Here is a 17,766-nt window from a genome sequence, read left to right as displayed (position 1 = left end):
ATCAGAGTCTTCAGAGTCTTTATTAGTCTGTTGTTGTCTAATGTATTCACCACAGTGTACCTGAGTACAGTGTACCTGCAGTGAGGCAAAGGGACTTACTAACCTCTGATATTTAACATTCCCACTGAAGTGTTTACTGTTGTAGAAGAAAAGCTACATTTTGTGCTTGGACCCTTCTACATGAACCCCTCCACATCTTAAACATGTTCTCCATAGGGGTCTGCACACTGATTGTACAAGACATTATAATATTGTGTATTTTTTGCCCTGAGAACAGCCTCGATTTGTCCTTTGGGGGGTGGACCATTCTTGACACACACGGGAAACCCAACAGCATTGCAGTTCTTGACACACTCAAACCGACTACCATACCCGTTCAAAGGCACTTCAATCATTATATTGCTCTGAATGGCACACACACAACCCATGTCTCAATTGTCTCGAGGCTTAAACATGCTTCTTTAACCTGTCTCCTCCCCTTCATCTACACTGCTTGAAGTGGATTGAACAAGTGACATCAATAAGGGATCACATCTTTCACCTGGATGCACCTGGTCCGTCTGTCATGGAAGGAGCAGGTGTTCTTAATGTTTAGTACACTCAGTGTACAGTACATATGTATTGCAGCAGGGTAAATCTATCTGATTTGAAAAGGGAGAGCAGTCAGTGGTATTGCTTAAGAAAATGAACACGCGGAGTCAATAAGCAGGGTTTTGCTTTGTTCTTTCGTCTGCAGGTTTCAGTGGATGCGTGCTATCTATAGATTTCCATTCAGCTCTGCGGACTTTCCTTGTCAAAACATTTCCATATCATTCTTGTTTTCCTTTGGCAATTTCATTACAATTGATTCATGAAATACTGTTGATAAGCCTTCACTCTGTGTCCTACAGTAATATTAGGAATGAAACACATAAGCAAATGGATTGACTTAATCAACAACTCTCTGGCCAGCTTCCGATCCAATGTTGTTGTTTTTTGGTGTGGATGTAAACTGTCTTCTCGTTACTGTCCTTTACTAACCCTGTTCTGCCCTTTCTCCCCTTTCCCCCCCTCATCTGTCTGTCAGTCCCAGCCCTGTTGAATATTAGTTCCTCAGTTAGTGACAACTTTGCAAATATCAGCTGGATTCCAGGAAGCGAACAAACCGATTCAGAGTTTTATGTTGCATATGTGAACAACCGTAAGCACATATTACTTCTCTGTCCATTTGTAGTCTATTTTACAGTGATACATGTTTAAGGTGATTTTGAATGTATTGGTAACATCTGAGAAATCTGTATTCCATATCACCGTTAACGTTACATGCTAGAAATGTTGTTCTGTGTTATTTCATCGAACGCTCTGTAAGTAAACTTTAACCCTTGAACCTTCGCCCCTCATGAGTACTAACCCTCCCTGATTGTGCACCTTATAGGTAAAGGTAACTGGAAGATCTCTGAGGCAGTAAACACCTCTAAGACTTTCCACATCATTGAGGGGCTGGAGCCTGGGACTGCGTACACTGTGCGCCTTATGACTAACAACTGGGTTGATAATTCTAGTATTTTTGAAGATGTAATCAGGACCAGGGATAAAGGTGAGCAGGGATGCCACAAGAAAAGAAGCAAACTCCCCCCCCCCCCCCCCCCCCCCTCATCCAACCCCCCACCTACATCAGCACCACAACCAATTGATGTCTTATTGAGTACTAGGTCTATGCAGGTGCACCATTGTCCTTGAACGTGTCTCAAGGTGTCATGCATGGTTTTCTCAGTGTCAATAGGATCCCCCCCCCCCCCCCCCAAAAAAAAAAAAAAAAAAAAAAATTCTGTGTGACTTGGTGAATGAATTTCTGTTTGAACAGCCTCTTCAGTTGATTAATTAGACAAGGGGATTAGCTGTTTAATATTAATACGGGTACATTTCCATTTCAGCGTAACCTGCTGCCTCTCTGCCTCTGCATCAGATAGACTTTGTCGATGTAAACATTCAATTAAGTGTCCTCGGGAAAGGCAGGGTCAAGTCAATGTCAAAGAGTTGTGTTGTTGTTCTCCTCAGGTCTGGCAAGCATCCATGGAGGAATCTCCACCCAGGGCTGGTTCATCGGGCTGATGTGTGCCGTGGCTGTCCTCACACTCATTGTGTTAATCGCCTGCTTTGTCAACAGAAATAAAGGAGGGAAATATGCTGGTAGGTGCTCACTCTCAAACACACACACACACACACACACACACACACACACACACACACACACACACACACTGCACCTTATGAATGTTAACTAATCATTACACAAGGCATCATTATATTTCCATTTAGAGTTCTCGTTACAAAAGAGAAATGATACATCACTCTGGACACCGTTATAGATATACTTAAGCTGATGTGTTATTATTTGTAGAAATATACATCACACCACTGCTCAAAATGTCAACGCTGATATATTTAGAGTATAATGGGAACTTGAATTAATGGGAGCATATGCATTTGTATTCATAACATTTAAATACAGCATATCATATTTGGAATATGCTGAATTTGAATAACAAAGCATACAATGCAGAAAATACACAGAAGATATGCAAATGTTATGGTCACATGCCAGTGGTGGGGTGATGCCATAAGGACCAGCCAGGGTATCTTAATGCCAGTCCTGTCTGTGGGGGATGGGGGGGATTTTACAGTACCTTTCATCTTTATACACTTATTGGTCTCAGCTAATCGCTTATCATGTCAGAAAGACAGTCTAAATCACAGGGCTTTGTTCTGTGTTGCCTTCATTAAGCACTACCTCCTGCACTTTCACTGATAGTAAGCTTCCCACTTTGAAATGAGGATTTAGTTGTTACTCATATTGTAAATGTTACTGACATCAAGCACTGAGTATGGTATTACTTCAGAATGTGAGAGAACTTGTAAGGCGTTTTAACAGAACATTATTGTGTCTTCATCAAGCATTACAATAAAAAATACAAAATAAAATAAACACTTGTGCGAAAAAACAAATTACAGCAATTTTTTTACCACATGAGTCAGACACGTGGTTTTCGGACACTGCATGGATTTTTGACATGTCCATTTTTCATGTTTATTTTTCATGTGACATGTTTCATTAGAACCCGTGTCTCCAACGGGAGAAGCCAACGTCATGACCATTAAACCAAGCGAGTCGACACTTTTTCTCTTCCAATGTATATTTATTATACATTTCTCACAAGCTCTGAATATTGACTGTTCAATTCAGAATAGGGCAGTCAAACATTTAACATTTTTGTCAAGTTGCTGTAATTTAAGATGCTTTTATAAAAAGCATTGACGTCTTGATTTTGTCCAAAGTAACAGTTAGCAAAATCAGCTAAATTGATAAAGCACACTTTCTTTAACCTCAATTTCAACTTGTTTTGACTTAGCATGGTTGTTTTTAGCTGTATCGAGGATGTATTTTGGATGATTCAGTGTATTTTGATTAATGCAATTAATCACGATTTTAACTTGAGTTTAACTGATTAACTCTGACAGCCCTAATTCCAAATCAAAAGTATCCGTTTACATTCATTCCAAAAACAAACAAACACACACTTTCAAATACATAAAAATCCCCTTTAGGCCTGTTTATTAAATGTAACAAAAACCAATGGACAGTTAACAATAGCAAGCGAAAAATAGCTAAATAGGACAACATCGAAGGCTAGCTATCACCTATCACTAAGCTAGCTAGCGTTTTTTTAGTTAGCATACAACCATTGGATACAAATTTCATAAAACCTTCTAAAATACAAATCATTAGAGTGATTAATATGTAGACATGTAAATACACTCAATATGAGCCCTTGTTTATAAAGATAACAACAATATCCTCTGAAATGCCATGTTGTTCTCGTTGACTTGCACACAAAAGTGAACTAGCTAGCTAGTTACTTAGCTTGGCTACACTCATGTGAATGGGAGAATCTTACTTGTTTAAACAAGGGCTCATATTGAGTGTATTTACATGTGTACATATTAATCACGCTAATGATTTGTATTTTAGGTTACTATTTATTACATTTGAATCCATTGATCACATGCTAACGACACAAGTGTGGTGACAGGTAGCCTAGTGGTTAGTGCGTTGGGCCAGTACCCGAAAGGTTGCTAGATCGAATCCCTGAGCTGACAACGTAAAAATCTGTTTTTCTGCCCCTGAACAAGGCAGTTAACCCACTGTTCCTAGGATGTAATTGCAAATAAGAATTTGTTCTTAACTGACTTGCCAAGTTAAATAAAGGTAAAAAAAAAATATATATATATATATATATATATATATATAACCAGGATAAATAATTATGAGACACAGAGAGCGGTCTTCTCTGTTCTTTTCACTGGGCTTCTTCCAATGGTCATGGACCAACACTCTTGCGGCAGTAACACTCTGAATGCCTCTCCCTAGTGGTAGCGCTAAGTATACATGTATATCAATGCAACACCATGGAGGACTAATAATGGAGTGGATGGCTCAGAAAACAGAAATAATTGTTTTTAACTTGAATTATTATACTCAGATAGGCATGTGGAGTTTTCTTAGATGTGAAATTGCAAATGTGATTTTAATGGGATTGTTTTTAACATGTGAACTTGCAATTCCACATGTGAAGGTGAGATTTACACATAGAGTTTTCTTACATGTAAAACTGCAAATGTGAATTTCACACGTTGAAGGTCCAATGCAGCTGTTTTTATCTTAATAGCAATAATTTATGGTTAACAATTAAATACTTTACTGTGATTGTTTTCAATTCAAATAGGCAAAAAGAAAAATGAGCAAAGAGCAATTTCTCAAGCAAGAATTTTGCTAGGACTGTCTGGAAGTGGTCTGAGTGGAAAGGGGAAAACTGGAAACTAGCAGTTATTGGCAGAGAGGTTTGGAAATCTCTTTCTCATTGGTCTAATAACTAATTTACCACCTGGTGATGTCACCCGGCAGGCCAAAAAATCCATCCCACCATAACAGACTGATATTTCAGGCTGTCTTTTCAAACAGCTCTTACATTAAAATGGCATCGTCACCATTTTCACAATTTCAAAGTAGCATTCCAACCTGTGTACAAAACATTATGAACAGGCTTTTTCTATGGCATAGACTGGTGAAAGTTATGATCCCTTATTGATGTCACTTGTTAAATCCCCTTCAATCACTGTAGATGAAGAGGAGGAGACAGGTTAAAGAAGGATTTTTAAGCCTTGAGGCAATTAAGACGTGTGTGTGTGTGTGTGTGTGTGTGTGTGTGTGTGTGTGTGTGTGTGTGTGTGTGTGTGTGTGTGTGTGTGTGTGTGTGTGTGTGTGTGTGTGTGTGTGTGTGTGTGTGTGTGCCATTCAGAGGGTAAATGGACAAGACAAAATATATTGTGAAATTTAAACTCAACATGTGAAAGCAGCCATTTCACCTGTTTTTTTGGTAAGGGAAGGTAAAAAAAACTGTTATGGAATGTTATACATGGTACCCTAAATAAGTATCTTTCTCTCTGAGCAGTAAAGGAGAAAGAGGACCTCCACCCAGACCTTGAATCCCAGGGTATGCATGATGACACCTTCTGTGAATACAGGTAAATCACACCTCCAACCACCATTGCATCGAGAATTCATTGTACCCAATGTTTTGAATTGTATCACATCATATAATTAATCATCATATAATCATATAATTCTATCTGTGCATTTCTCCTGATTTAAAAGAAAACCCCACATGCATGAGCTATACACGGACCCTCACAGACATCCCTGTTCGAGACATGCGATGTGCTGAGTAGCATGTATGCTTTAACATGTATGTGGTAAACAGCAACTGTTGTTGTTGACGAATTCGTGATGTCGATGTGGTATCACCCTATATGGTGCATTGTGATTAGGTAGACGTGTGGTGGTAGAGCTCAGCTCATTAGCAGTAACAGCCTCATTGTTCAGATGTTACTAATTGTTTCTGAATGGAGCTCAATGAAGGATGGCTGCCTGGCCGCAACACAACCTAGCAGGAGGCTAAAAACCAATCTGTGTAATTGAATGCAGCTCATCTCCGGGGCAATAATATCTGTGCTCAATTCATTAATCCTCCACTGGTCCGATTCAGAACACACTCAAAGAATGCAACTCAGAGACCCGCACACCACTCCAATCAGTAGTCTCACACTCAGAACCTAAATTGAATCAAAAGTAGCCTAGACATCTTTCGCCATATGGTCACGGTAAAGTTGAGAACTAGAGTGGTGTGTGTGGTTCTTAAAATATGTGGCCCCCAACGTCAGACCACGGGAAAGCACATTTCTTGTATGTTTGCTCCAAAATCTGAAGCACACTATAATTGTACACTACAACAGCCCGACATCCACATCAATACCCTGTCGTCTTTAAATCATCCCATTCATTGTCACATACAGTACATGGATATACTGTACATGTAGAGTTGAAGTACTCTTGACATATTTGATCATTTTTCCTCTGTCCATCAGTCAGAGGTAGACATTGCTGCCAGAATCACCGAAGCTCTTCATTGAAGCTTTATGGGTTCAAACCTGCTTGTGTCCCTGTCCTCACCAGTAAAGCCTATTGAGTTAAGCCATGAGTGAAATTAGGTGGATTTTAAATCCCCTGTTTTTGTGCCATCGACACAGTGACAACGATGAGAAGCCACTGAAGGGCAGCCAGCACTCTCTGAGCGGACAGATCAAAGCAGAGGACAGTGGGGACAGCCTGGTGGACTATGGGGATGAGGACGCCCAGTTCAACGAGGATGGCTCCTTTATCGGCGAGTACGCTGGACGCAAGGAAAAAAGGGTGTCCATGGAAGTCAAAGGAACCACCAATCAGAGCAAAGCGTAAGAGAAAGGAAAAGGGGCCATCATCCATCCTTAGGACAACACTTTCATCAGACTGGTCGAGGGGTGGGGGGCGGCGGGGGGGGGGGGGGGGGGACTTAATAAAGGAAGTACATGACATCCATACCAAGCAGAATCTCATGTGAAATGTAATTTGTCATTGTCAGCTACACTGCCATCTTCATTTTATAAAGCTTGTCCTTTTATCAAACTGTAACAGAATGCATCATTTCGAAATGTATATATTATTGTATGTGTGGAGATGTTTTATATTACCGCAAATCAGTGAAAACCTTTGAGGCTTTTGCATTTTTTTGTCAAATGCAACAACTGTTTGTAATCCACTCAAATATAAAAGGAAGAAAATAAGAACTCCAGTCCACATTGCTCCTTGTGTTATACTGCCAGGTCTTTTAGCAAACACGTGTATGTGAGCATATGATGTCTGTCTTGTTCAGTTGAAGCAAATATTATTGACATTTTATATTTGAAATGCATTCATTAAATATGATTTTAATATGTGTACAAAAGCTGTTTATTAACTTATTTCCTGGTTTTATACATGACAAAATAATACAAAATGGATGCCTCAGTTTTATCACATGATGAAATACACAAAAGACCCAAGGCAGGTGGGTCGTTCCACTTATTAGGTGCCTTTTGAGTAGTGTAATTTGGTAAACATATATTTTTTTACCTCATTTTAATATTGTCATAAAGACCAAATGTTCAACTTAATAAAAAAAACACTTTTTCCCCATCTCAATGTTTTTTTTAAATAAAACTATAGTAAGTGCCTATTAAATGCCAAATAAAGTAACAGGGTTGACCGTAACAGGGTTCATCTTAAAACTTCATCTTAAATCAGCCATGAATCCCCTTGTGACTGGGGGGAAATAAGCTTGTTGTGTGCAACAGGGAGGGGCAATTGAATGCAAGATTCACAAAGAAAATGTAATTGTACAAAAATGGCTCGCCTGTTGATCTATGTGCTACAGGGTTAATGTGTTCTGCTCGACGCGCTCAGTTTTCCTCCACAAAGACCGGAAAATGTCCGAAAAGAGTAGAAACGGCTCACCTGCATTTACACTGTAATTTGACTATTAGATGTTCACTGTTTCTTTTGAAAAAAATATTTGAAAAGGAATAGTTTCACTATATTTAAACAAAGAGTTCAGTTCACATAACAGGGTTGACATTAAAATGACAGACAGTTTTTTTTTTTGTTAAGCTTAAGATGAATTACTAATCACATGAAATAAATAATCATCATCAGAAATGAGTGTCAAAGCAACAAAATAACTAGGGCTTTACAATGATGGTGAAAACTTGGAGAATGTTGGGGTTAAGTGGATTAAAGTCACAGAGGATGCTCAGAGCGACATGAATTGTATGTCTATTCATATAAAAAAAAATCTGATTTATTGAATTTCCCATGTGGTCTATATTGAAGGCTACTTCATTTACTATAACAGGCAATTCAATATTTGTGCACAATTTCTACTTAATATATCAAAGGGACACAAAAGGCACTCATATCATGGAACGACCCAGATGCTCTGAGAACTCCTCTCAGTTGATAACAGGAAGGTACTTATACTGTTGTTGTGGACATTTCTGATACAATTTCCACGGCGAGGCTGTGATTCAGTGGTTTTATGCGCCAGCTTGCTACAACATGCAGACAATTATCAACCGAGTAACCGCTTGATCTATTCTAGTTCATCAAAATACCAATTAAAGCGTGGCTTAATGTTGTCCCAATGTCCATAGAACAACCTTGCTCATTACAACTTGCATGCCATTTTAGACACTGCCATTCAACTCCCAAAAAAAAACAAATCACAGTCGTAAGCCTGTTTTTAAAGTCAACCTAAACGTTAAACACGACATTCGCCTTCTATTGCATCTTTGTACAAAAAAAAACAAAAAATGTACAGCTATTGCATGTGTTTCAGAACGTTTGTGGATGTTTTTGATGTTATTAAATTGTTTCACTTTTCATAACCGTTGGCCATGGACTGACTGTCCGTCTTTAAACTGTACATGTAAAGAACACTTCCACTTCAATATAAACAATTTGTGCTTTGGGGTTTGTGATACACTGAACCACCTGCTGAAAGCTTTGCAATGCCGTTATAACATCTACTGGTAGGGATGCAGTGCATGACTATGTTACAACTGTGGTAAGTGTTCTGTCTGTTGTAAATAATGCATAACACTATTGGGACATGATTGTATATACTTTGTGTGGGGTTAGTTCTGTTACTGAAATGTACTGCATATCTACAGTGATCACTCAATTACATGTTTACCTCTATGTGCCAAATTGTCCAGGAGCGTCTCTAATTCATGGATTCTGGAATGCATATGTTTCTTCAGCTTTGAGTTTAGAACATGTATTGACTTCATCAGGTGCTAATTAGCGAGAGAATCCCCCCCCCCCCCAGTCTGCCAATCATTACAGACTTCAAGTCAGAAGTGTGGGGGGGGGGGGGGGAACGTTTATCTGAAAATAAATCACTTCAATGTCAGGCCTGTCTCCAAGGTTGTTAATGGGTTGTTTAAAACAACTTGTGCCTCAGGAGACTAACATGGGAAATCAAAGGGGTGGGTTCAGTCAGTGGATAAAGAAGCAGGGCTATAATCACATGGATAAGCAGAGAGTAGAGTATCACACTGCTCAGGTCATGATGGTTTACCCAGTTCCATTTGACTGAACTTTACAAGTCACACTTCCTCCTGTGTGAGGGACCACATTTGTTCTTTAGGACTCAGCAGACAAAATCAATATATTAAAGAAAACTGCTATATACATACAGTGCCTTCGGAAAGTATTCAGACCCCTTGACCTTTTCCACATTGGGATAGGTTACATCCTTATTCAAAAATAGATTCCATTTTTTTTTTTCCCCACATCGATCTACAGACAATAACCCATAATGACAAAGCAAAAACAGGTTTAGACAATTTTGCACATTTATTAAAAATGAAAAAAGTTTTCAGACCCTTTACTCAGTACCTGTTTGCAGCACCTTCGGCAGCGATTACAGCCTTGAGTCTTCTTGAGTATGAAGCTACAAGCTTGGCACACCTGAATTTGGGGAGTTTCTCCCATTCTTCTCTGCAGATCCTCTCAAGCTCTGTCAGATTGAATAGGGAGCGTCGCTGCACAGCTATTTTCAGCTCTCTCTGGAGATGTTCAGTCGGGTTCAAGTTTGGGCTCTGGCTGGGCCACTCAAGGACATTCAGAGACTTTTTCCGAAGCCACTTCTGTGTTGTCTTGGCTGTGTACTTAGGGTGATTGTCCTGTTGGAAGGTGAACCTTCGCCCCAGTCTGAGGTCCTGAGCACTCTGGATCTTTCCCTCGATCCTGACTAGTCTCCCAGGACCTGTCGCTAAAAAAACATCCCCACAGCATGATGCTGCCACCACCATGCTTCACCATAGAGATGGTGCCAGGTTTCATCCAGACGTGACACTTGGTTTCATCAGACCAGAGAATCTTGTTTCTCATGGTCTGAGAGTCCTTTAGATGCCTTTTGCAAACTCCAAGGGGGCTGTCATCTGCCTTTTACTGAGGAGTGGTTTCCGTCTGGCCACTCTACCATAATGGTGCTTGGTGGAGCGCTGCAGAGATGGTTGTCCTTGTCCTCTATCTCCACAGAGGAACTCTGGAGCTCTGTCAGAGTGACCATCGGGTTCTTGGTCACTTCCCTGGCAAAGGTCTTTCTCCCACAATAGCGCAGTTTGGCCGGGCGGCCAGCTCTAGGAAGAGTCTTGGTGGTTCCAAACTTCTTCCATTTAAGAATGATGGAGACCACTGTGTTCTTGGAGACCTTCAATGCTGCAGACAATTTTTGTTACGCATCTGCAGATCTGTACCTAGACATAATCATGTCTCGGAGCTCTACGGACAATTCCTTCGACCTCATGGCCTGGTCAATGCTCTGAAATGCGTTGTCAACTTTGGGACCTTATATAGACAGGTGTGTGCTTTTCCAAATCATGTCCAATCAATTGAATTTACCACAGGTGGACTCCAATCAAGTTGTAGATACATCTCAAGGATGATCAATGGAGATGGGATGTACCTGAGCTCAATTTTGAGTATCATAGCAAAGGGTCTGAATGCTTATGTAAATAAGATATTTATTTTGCAAAAAAATCTAAAAACCTGTTTTCACTTTGTCATTATAGTGTATTAAGTGTAGATTGTTGAGGAAAAAATATTTGTATCCATTTTAGAATAAGTTTTTATATGAGGAACAGCTATATTGATCAATTATATGGTCCCTTGGATGTTCTGTGTACGTTAAAATGTTTTTAGCTGTGAATAATCCACTACATTGTTCTACCTTACCTCTAGTGTAGTGTAATTGACTGTAGGAACAAGGACTGAGCCCCTGTGCTCGTATTACTGAGGCTGCTGAGGAATGAATGCAGGAGAGGAGAGGTCAATGACTCAGAGCACAATATGAACCTATAAGAGCCCCAGTGACGCCAGAGAGAATTTTCAGACAAAGCACTCCCACAGCGTTTCATCTAAATCACTAGGAAAGTTATAAATAATGTACAACTCGGGTCAACGTCAGCATTTGCATAGACGGCCCAGAGCAGGAACAAATGGCTGGATTAAGTAGAGTAAAAATGGGCTCTCCCACACTATATATTATTTCCTGTGTCACCAGTTCTAGTTTGTTTCAGATATCCAGGTCGCAGCAACTGGAGGAGCCAAATGTCCAACCTGGTCTCAGAGCATTTCGTATTATTCTGTACGTAAATCCATTACACTCCATTTAGTATATGTTACGTTTTGTATGGTATCTACCCATTTGTGGATATCTATCACCCATTTCAGATGATGTTACGAATTAAAATGTGTATGATACAGTTGAAGTCGGAAGTTTACATACACCTTAGCCAAATACATTCAAACTCAGTTTTTCACATTCCTAGTAACAATTCCCTGTCTTAGGTCAGTTAGGATCACCACTTTATTTTAAGAATGTGAAATGTCAGAATAATAGTAGAGAGAATTATTATTTCAGCTTTTATTTATTTCATCACATTCCCAGTGGGTCAGAAGTGTACATACACTCAATTAGTATTTGATAGCATTGCCTTTGAATTGTTTAACATCTTCAGAATCTTCTAAAGCCATGACATCATTTTCTGGAATTTTCCAAGCTGTTTCAAGCCACAGCCAACTTAGTGCATGTAAACTTCTGACCCACTGGAATTGTGATACAGTGAATTTTTGTGAAACAGTATGTCTGTAAACAATTGTTGAAAAAAATTACTTGTGTCATGCACAAAGTAGATGTCCTAACCGACTTGCCAAAACTGTTGTTGAGTGGTTGAAAAATGTGTTTTAATGACCCCAAACTAAGTGTATGTAAACTTCCGACTTCAACTGTATGTTACGAATTTGTACAAAATGTACAATAAGTTATGAATTTGTAAAATGTATGATATGTTACGAATTCTAGCTAAGTGGCTAATGTTAGCTAGCTGGCTAGCGTTAGCTGGGCTAGTGGTTAAGGTTAAGGTTAGGGCTAGACTTAGCTAAAAGAGTTAAGGTTAAGGGAATGGTTAGCTAAAATGGTTAGGGGTGGTTTGGGTTGCTGGACGTTTGAATTATACGTCCCTCCAACCTCCCTACTTTCGTTTTTGCCTTAAGTATCCATCTGTCTTATGTAACCATACCAAACATATCATACTAATTTGAGTGTGTCTCTAGTCTATGAGACAAGGCTGGAATACAACAGGCGTAGACTTTACAGTGAAATACTTGCTTATTATAGCCCTTCCCGAGTTAAAAATAATAATACGAAAAATAAAAATAGTAACACAAGAGGAATAAAATCCACAAGAATGAAGCTATATACAGGGAGTACAAATACCATATTACTGTGGAGCTATATACATGGAGTACCAGTACCAGAACAATGTGGAGCTATATACAGGGAGTACCAGTACCAGATCAATGTGGAGCCATATACAGGGAGTACCAGATCAATGTGGAGCTATATACAGGGAGTACCAGATCAATGTGGAGCTATATACATGGAGTACCAGTACGAGATCAATGTGGAGCTATATACAGGGAGTACCAGATCAATGTGGAGCTATATACAGGGAGTACCAGATCAATGTGGAGCTATATACATAGAGTACCAGTACCAGATCAATGTGGAGTTATATACAGGGAGTACCAGTACCAGATCAGTGTGGAGCTATATACATGGAGTACCAGTACCAGATCAATGTGGAGTTATATACAGGGAGTACCAGTACCAGATCAGTGTGGAGCTATATACAGGGAGTACCAGTACCAGATCAATGTGCAGAGGTATGAGATATTTGAAGTATATATGTACATCAAGGCAGAGCAAAGTGACTAGGCATCAGGAAGATAATAATAAGAGTAAAGAGTATCAGCAGTGTGTGTGTGTGTGTGTGTGTGTATGTGTGTGTGTGTGTGTGTGTGTGTGTGTGTGTGTGTGTGTGTGTGTGTGGCATCGGTATGCGTGTGTCCTTAATGTTGGACGTGATTCATGTTTTTGCTGATGTACTGGCATTCTCATCATGAGGCCAATTAGTGAAATAATCAAGAACATTATGTAACTTTTTATACCTTGTTTCATTTGAATTATATCTCTTCAAGCACACTGGAACAATTTGGGACAGTAGAAACTGTCAATGTCTTTGGGAAGGTGTAATCTTTTTCGTCAAGTTTGCACAGTCATGGTTTAATTTGTCTTTGGGACTTGAAAGGAAATAATTGAATTGTTAAATGAAATTACACATATTTTGTTGACTTAAATATAACGTGTTGTTTTTAATTAAAGACCGAAACATCTTTGCCTAACAGGTTGATTTCTAAAGTAAGTTTCCAATTTGTCCCTTGCTTGGATACTTTCTGTATTTTCTGCATGAAAATAAACTCTTTCTGCCCTTCTTATTGTCTTAGCAAGAGTTAGTTACAGACCATATTCATATTAAAGTAAGGAAGTCCTGCATTACAAGTGAACTGAACTCTATGTGAAGGGTGATTCATTTAGAGAGTGGCAAAAATGGTAATGCTTGTGCAGGCCTGTGACTCTCTCAAAGCCCTGATGCAGCTGGGACATCTAAGGGATTGATCTCAACACATCGTACTTACGCTGCAAATGAATTGATCCCCAGGACTCTTGGAGCTGTCAGCAACTCACGTTGTATGAGACCTTCATTCATCAACACATTTTTCCGTGTGAGCAGCAACTTTTGGGGGGAGAAAAATAGAGCAAAACTTATCTGCATAATTCCTGCTGCCAGCACTACTGGACATTTCAGGAAATAAATGATGGTCAGGAGGCGGTTAGAGCTTTCTGAGTGTCCCAGATGATCTGAAAAGCATTTGGCCTGGCCTCTTAAAATGCAATTTATGTTATTCTGCTCTTCTGAGGGATATATAAAGCATAATTATTATATATGGTCCTGCATGGCTCAATTGGTAGAGCGTGGTGCTTGCAACGTCAGGGTTGTGGGTTTGATTTCCACCATACCAAAATGTATACACACACTACAATAAGTGGCTTTGGATAAACTCGTCTGCTAAGTGGTTTAATTATGCTGTAATCATACTTACGTACTGCAAAACCATAAATCAACCTTTTTGGCCTAAGACTGGATTTAATCTTTATTATGAGAAGAAAGAAACTATCTACGTAACGCAGGGGATGTCAAACTCATTTCGTGGAGGGCCTAGTGTTTGCTGGTTTTTGGTTTTGCATTTCAATTAATTAAGACCTAGACAACTAGGTGTGGGGAGTTCCTTACTAATCAGTGAACTTAATTCATCAATCAAGTACAAGGGAGGAGTGAAATCCCGCAGTCGCTCGACTCAGGTCGCTGAGGAGCAAAGTGTCTGCATTGCTGTCCAATTATCCACAGACCGGATGCATGCACTCTCACCTACAGACTTGGCATGAGAATTTGTGACGCTTCAGCCTTGACTTTCTAGTGGCCCTACAGTCTAACAGTAATTCTGAGGTTAATGATGATTACAGAGACATCTCAAATGTCTGGTACTGGCTCTTGATGGTGTGCAATCCAAACGGTTGCAGAACGGAGTGGCTTTCTCAGTAAAACAGTTATTTGCATTCGTAACATTAGAGTATTTCCCCGGAGCTTTGAATGATAGGACTAGGACATCTTCACAGCATTTCTGGAGAAACCATGAAATGACCAACCCCAGATTGACATATCTGGCACAGACAGAAGCTGTACTGTGACTCTGGTAGCACTTATTTAGGAATGTTGGCTATGGATGAACACATGGCAGGGCAAAGGTAAACAGGTCCCCTTGTGAGGCGGACAGATGGGGATGTTTCACACAACTAAGATGGCTCTTGGCCTGCTCTGGAAACGGCCCAATACTGCAGCAGAGGTTCCTGCAGTTCAGACTGGGGAGACTCCTTGTTTGACCTGGAATCTCCATTCATCTCCGGCCAAGTCCCCACACGTCACCCTCCACTGTATGTGGATCAGCCTGTCTGTCTGTGTGGTGAGATGAGCAGCACAGTGTCTGTCCTCTAGGCAGTGCTACAGTATGGCCTTCTGTACTAGAGAACAGGTCCCCCTAGCTTGTATAATCCATGGGTTTCATGAATGATACAAAGTGTGGAATAAATAAATAAACAGGAGCATTACCATTCTACAGAGACCTGCCCTTATCACAAATGCACAAGTGGACTCGTGCTTCGAAGTGTATTTGCATATTTTACTCTCTTTGTCATTAATACGCAATGCCATCGAAAACATTTTTCCAAACCCATTTACACTCTTTCCTTTATGTCTCTATGCAAGGCTTATATAGACTATCACCTGGAATAATGATGGATTTGCAGAAGTCAAACGTTCAGATATACACCCAATCAGGAATATGAATGACAAATACATCCCCCTGTACATTAACATACTATTTGTGGAAATGATATGCAGGAACGGGGTAATATAAGAAATGCCCAAAGCTTAAATCTAATAAAAGAAATGCAATGTATTATTTATTGATATGCTGGGGGCATTAAACAACTTCTCGTTATTGCCCTAATGGTGTTCTGCAAATCCCTGCCCTTGGTCTTCAGAATTAGGATTATTCATTTTGCCAGAGTGCCTTACAGATGGGGAAATTCCCACAAGTTTTTTTAAATGCAGAAATATTTTCTGTACATTCAAGTATATCATGTCCACCTAATTTTATGAGCAATAACAATGTTAAGTGGTTGCTGTGCTGAATACTGCCAGTGCATTTCAACTGCTCAGTGTAATGCAGCACCAATGAATGTGTTTGACAAATGTGTTATCAAAAATGAATCCAAAATTGTTTCATTACATTGCAGTCAGAAGTAATAGTGATAATGCATGGTCTAATAATTCAGTTGTCCAGGACTTGTTTTCATCTGTTTGATTTACAACAGGAATGGATTGGAATAAGAAGTCAAGCTTCAAGGAAACATGTAGTACAGCTCCAACATACAACAAAGTGGGCTGGCCAAATAAAGTGAAAATACTATTATTCAGATAAATAGAGCTACAGTAATTGGGCAAAACAGGTCCCTGGTTTATTGAGCCATAAATCAATTTGGTCTGCTCTCAGAGCACCAAGTGAAACATATCCCTAAAAGGGAATACCCCAAATGCTTATGTTCTTTTTTGAAGAGATTTCAATTATGTTGATCAAATTGAAAAGCATTGACTGGTCCTACAAATACTTCAAAGTATAATGATGTTAACACATGCCAATATAATGTCTTGAGAAACAAACAACCTCATTTTAGATTTGTGGAAAAAGTCATATACTGTAGGTCTCAATTGTATTATCTAGTTCTTTCTCTGGAAGGGGCCTAATCTAAGATGTTTTGTATTGCTATATCTTGTGTGAGGAGAGATGCAGCACTGCCCCTGGCATTTCAGAAGACCTACAGTATATAAAGTATGTCTAACAACTTAATGACTTGAGTGGACAGCGCCTCCAGCTCGTCCTAGCGTCTGGCTTCTAGCTTCTGGCTCACAGCTGGCGAGGAGACCGCAAGAGGAGTGGTTCTCTGTGATCCAATCAGGTGAGGGGGCTATTATCTGCTGTGTGCTGGGCTGTTCAGCCAGCCACCTGCACAGGGCTCCCCACCAGGGGCTGTCAACCACGCCGGAGGCTCTTACACATTCTGACCACATTTTTTTATACCAGTTACTCCATGATAAACTGAGCCAAAGTCCTACTATGCTACTATAAAAAGCCCTCACACTAGAGAGGATCAGCTTCAGAGCACTACAATCAAGGCATTCCGGCTCAATCACTTTGACCTTCACGGGTTAAAAAATATTGAAAAAAACAGTCTGTAAATTGCTATGAAATGAGGGCTGACACAGTAATCACATTATTGAGTAATCAACAATTATGGACATTAACCGTGAATTAAAATGATAATGATAATGTACATACATTTTAGGGTGGAGGGGGGATTTTAATGTAATTTTCAAGTAACGATAGTTTACCCGATAGCAGTTTTTCATTTTTACAAGAAGAGGGTATGGTTAGTAATTTCTCAACAAGGGCAGCAATCATTTTACAAGCAGTATGGCACGGTCAAGAAGAAAAGCTTCATTTCCTGAAGTTCTAAACAGTCAAAACCATTTGTTTTTGAGATGGTCAAGGTCATTTGTTTTTGAGACGGTCAAAGTCATTTGTTTTTGAGACGGTCAAAGTAATTTGTTTTTGAGACGGTCAAAGTCATTTGTTTTTGAGACGGTCAAAGCCATTTGTTTTTGTCACCAAAGCAGTGTTGTATTCATTACAATTATGACAATAACCATGGTCATGTGCATGACAATTAAATGAACATTTCATGAATCTAGCACAATGTATCGTTAAATAATTTCAATTACCAGCTTTTC

The 17,766-nt window shown here is 39.6% G+C and overlaps 1 protein-coding gene across 9 annotated transcripts in view; it reads left to right on the top strand.

Moving 5' to 3' along the window:
* chl1b (cell adhesion molecule L1-like b) overlaps positions 1-7,588 on the top strand; it is a 76,105-nt gene extending 68,517 nt beyond the window's left edge. For 6 of the 9 annotated variants that reach the window (XM_036983335.1, XM_036983338.1, XM_036983339.1 and 3 more), the window contains 5 exons: positions 1,067-1,180; positions 1,415-1,576; positions 2,038-2,169; positions 5,490-5,562; positions 6,625-7,588. In XM_036983335.1, the coding sequence (XP_036839230.1) occupies positions 1,067-1,180; positions 1,415-1,576; positions 2,038-2,169; positions 5,490-5,562; positions 6,625-6,832 (689 nt within the window). In that variant the 3' untranslated portion in view covers positions 6,833-7,588. The remainder of the gene's footprint in view (positions 1-1,066; positions 1,181-1,414; positions 1,577-2,037; positions 2,170-5,489; positions 5,563-6,624) is intronic. The other 3 variants (XM_036983342.1, XM_036983343.1, XM_036983341.1) reach the window with 2 other exon arrangements.
* Positions 7,589-17,766: the final 10,178 nt, after the last annotated feature.

Source organism: Oncorhynchus mykiss, chromosome 7 (assembly GCF_013265735.2).
Source record: "Oncorhynchus mykiss isolate Arlee chromosome 7, USDA_OmykA_1.1, whole genome shotgun sequence".
NCBI classification, from domain to species: Eukaryota; Metazoa; Chordata; class Actinopteri; order Salmoniformes; family Salmonidae; genus Oncorhynchus; species Oncorhynchus mykiss.
This window is presented reverse-complemented; position numbering and strand designations above follow the sequence as displayed.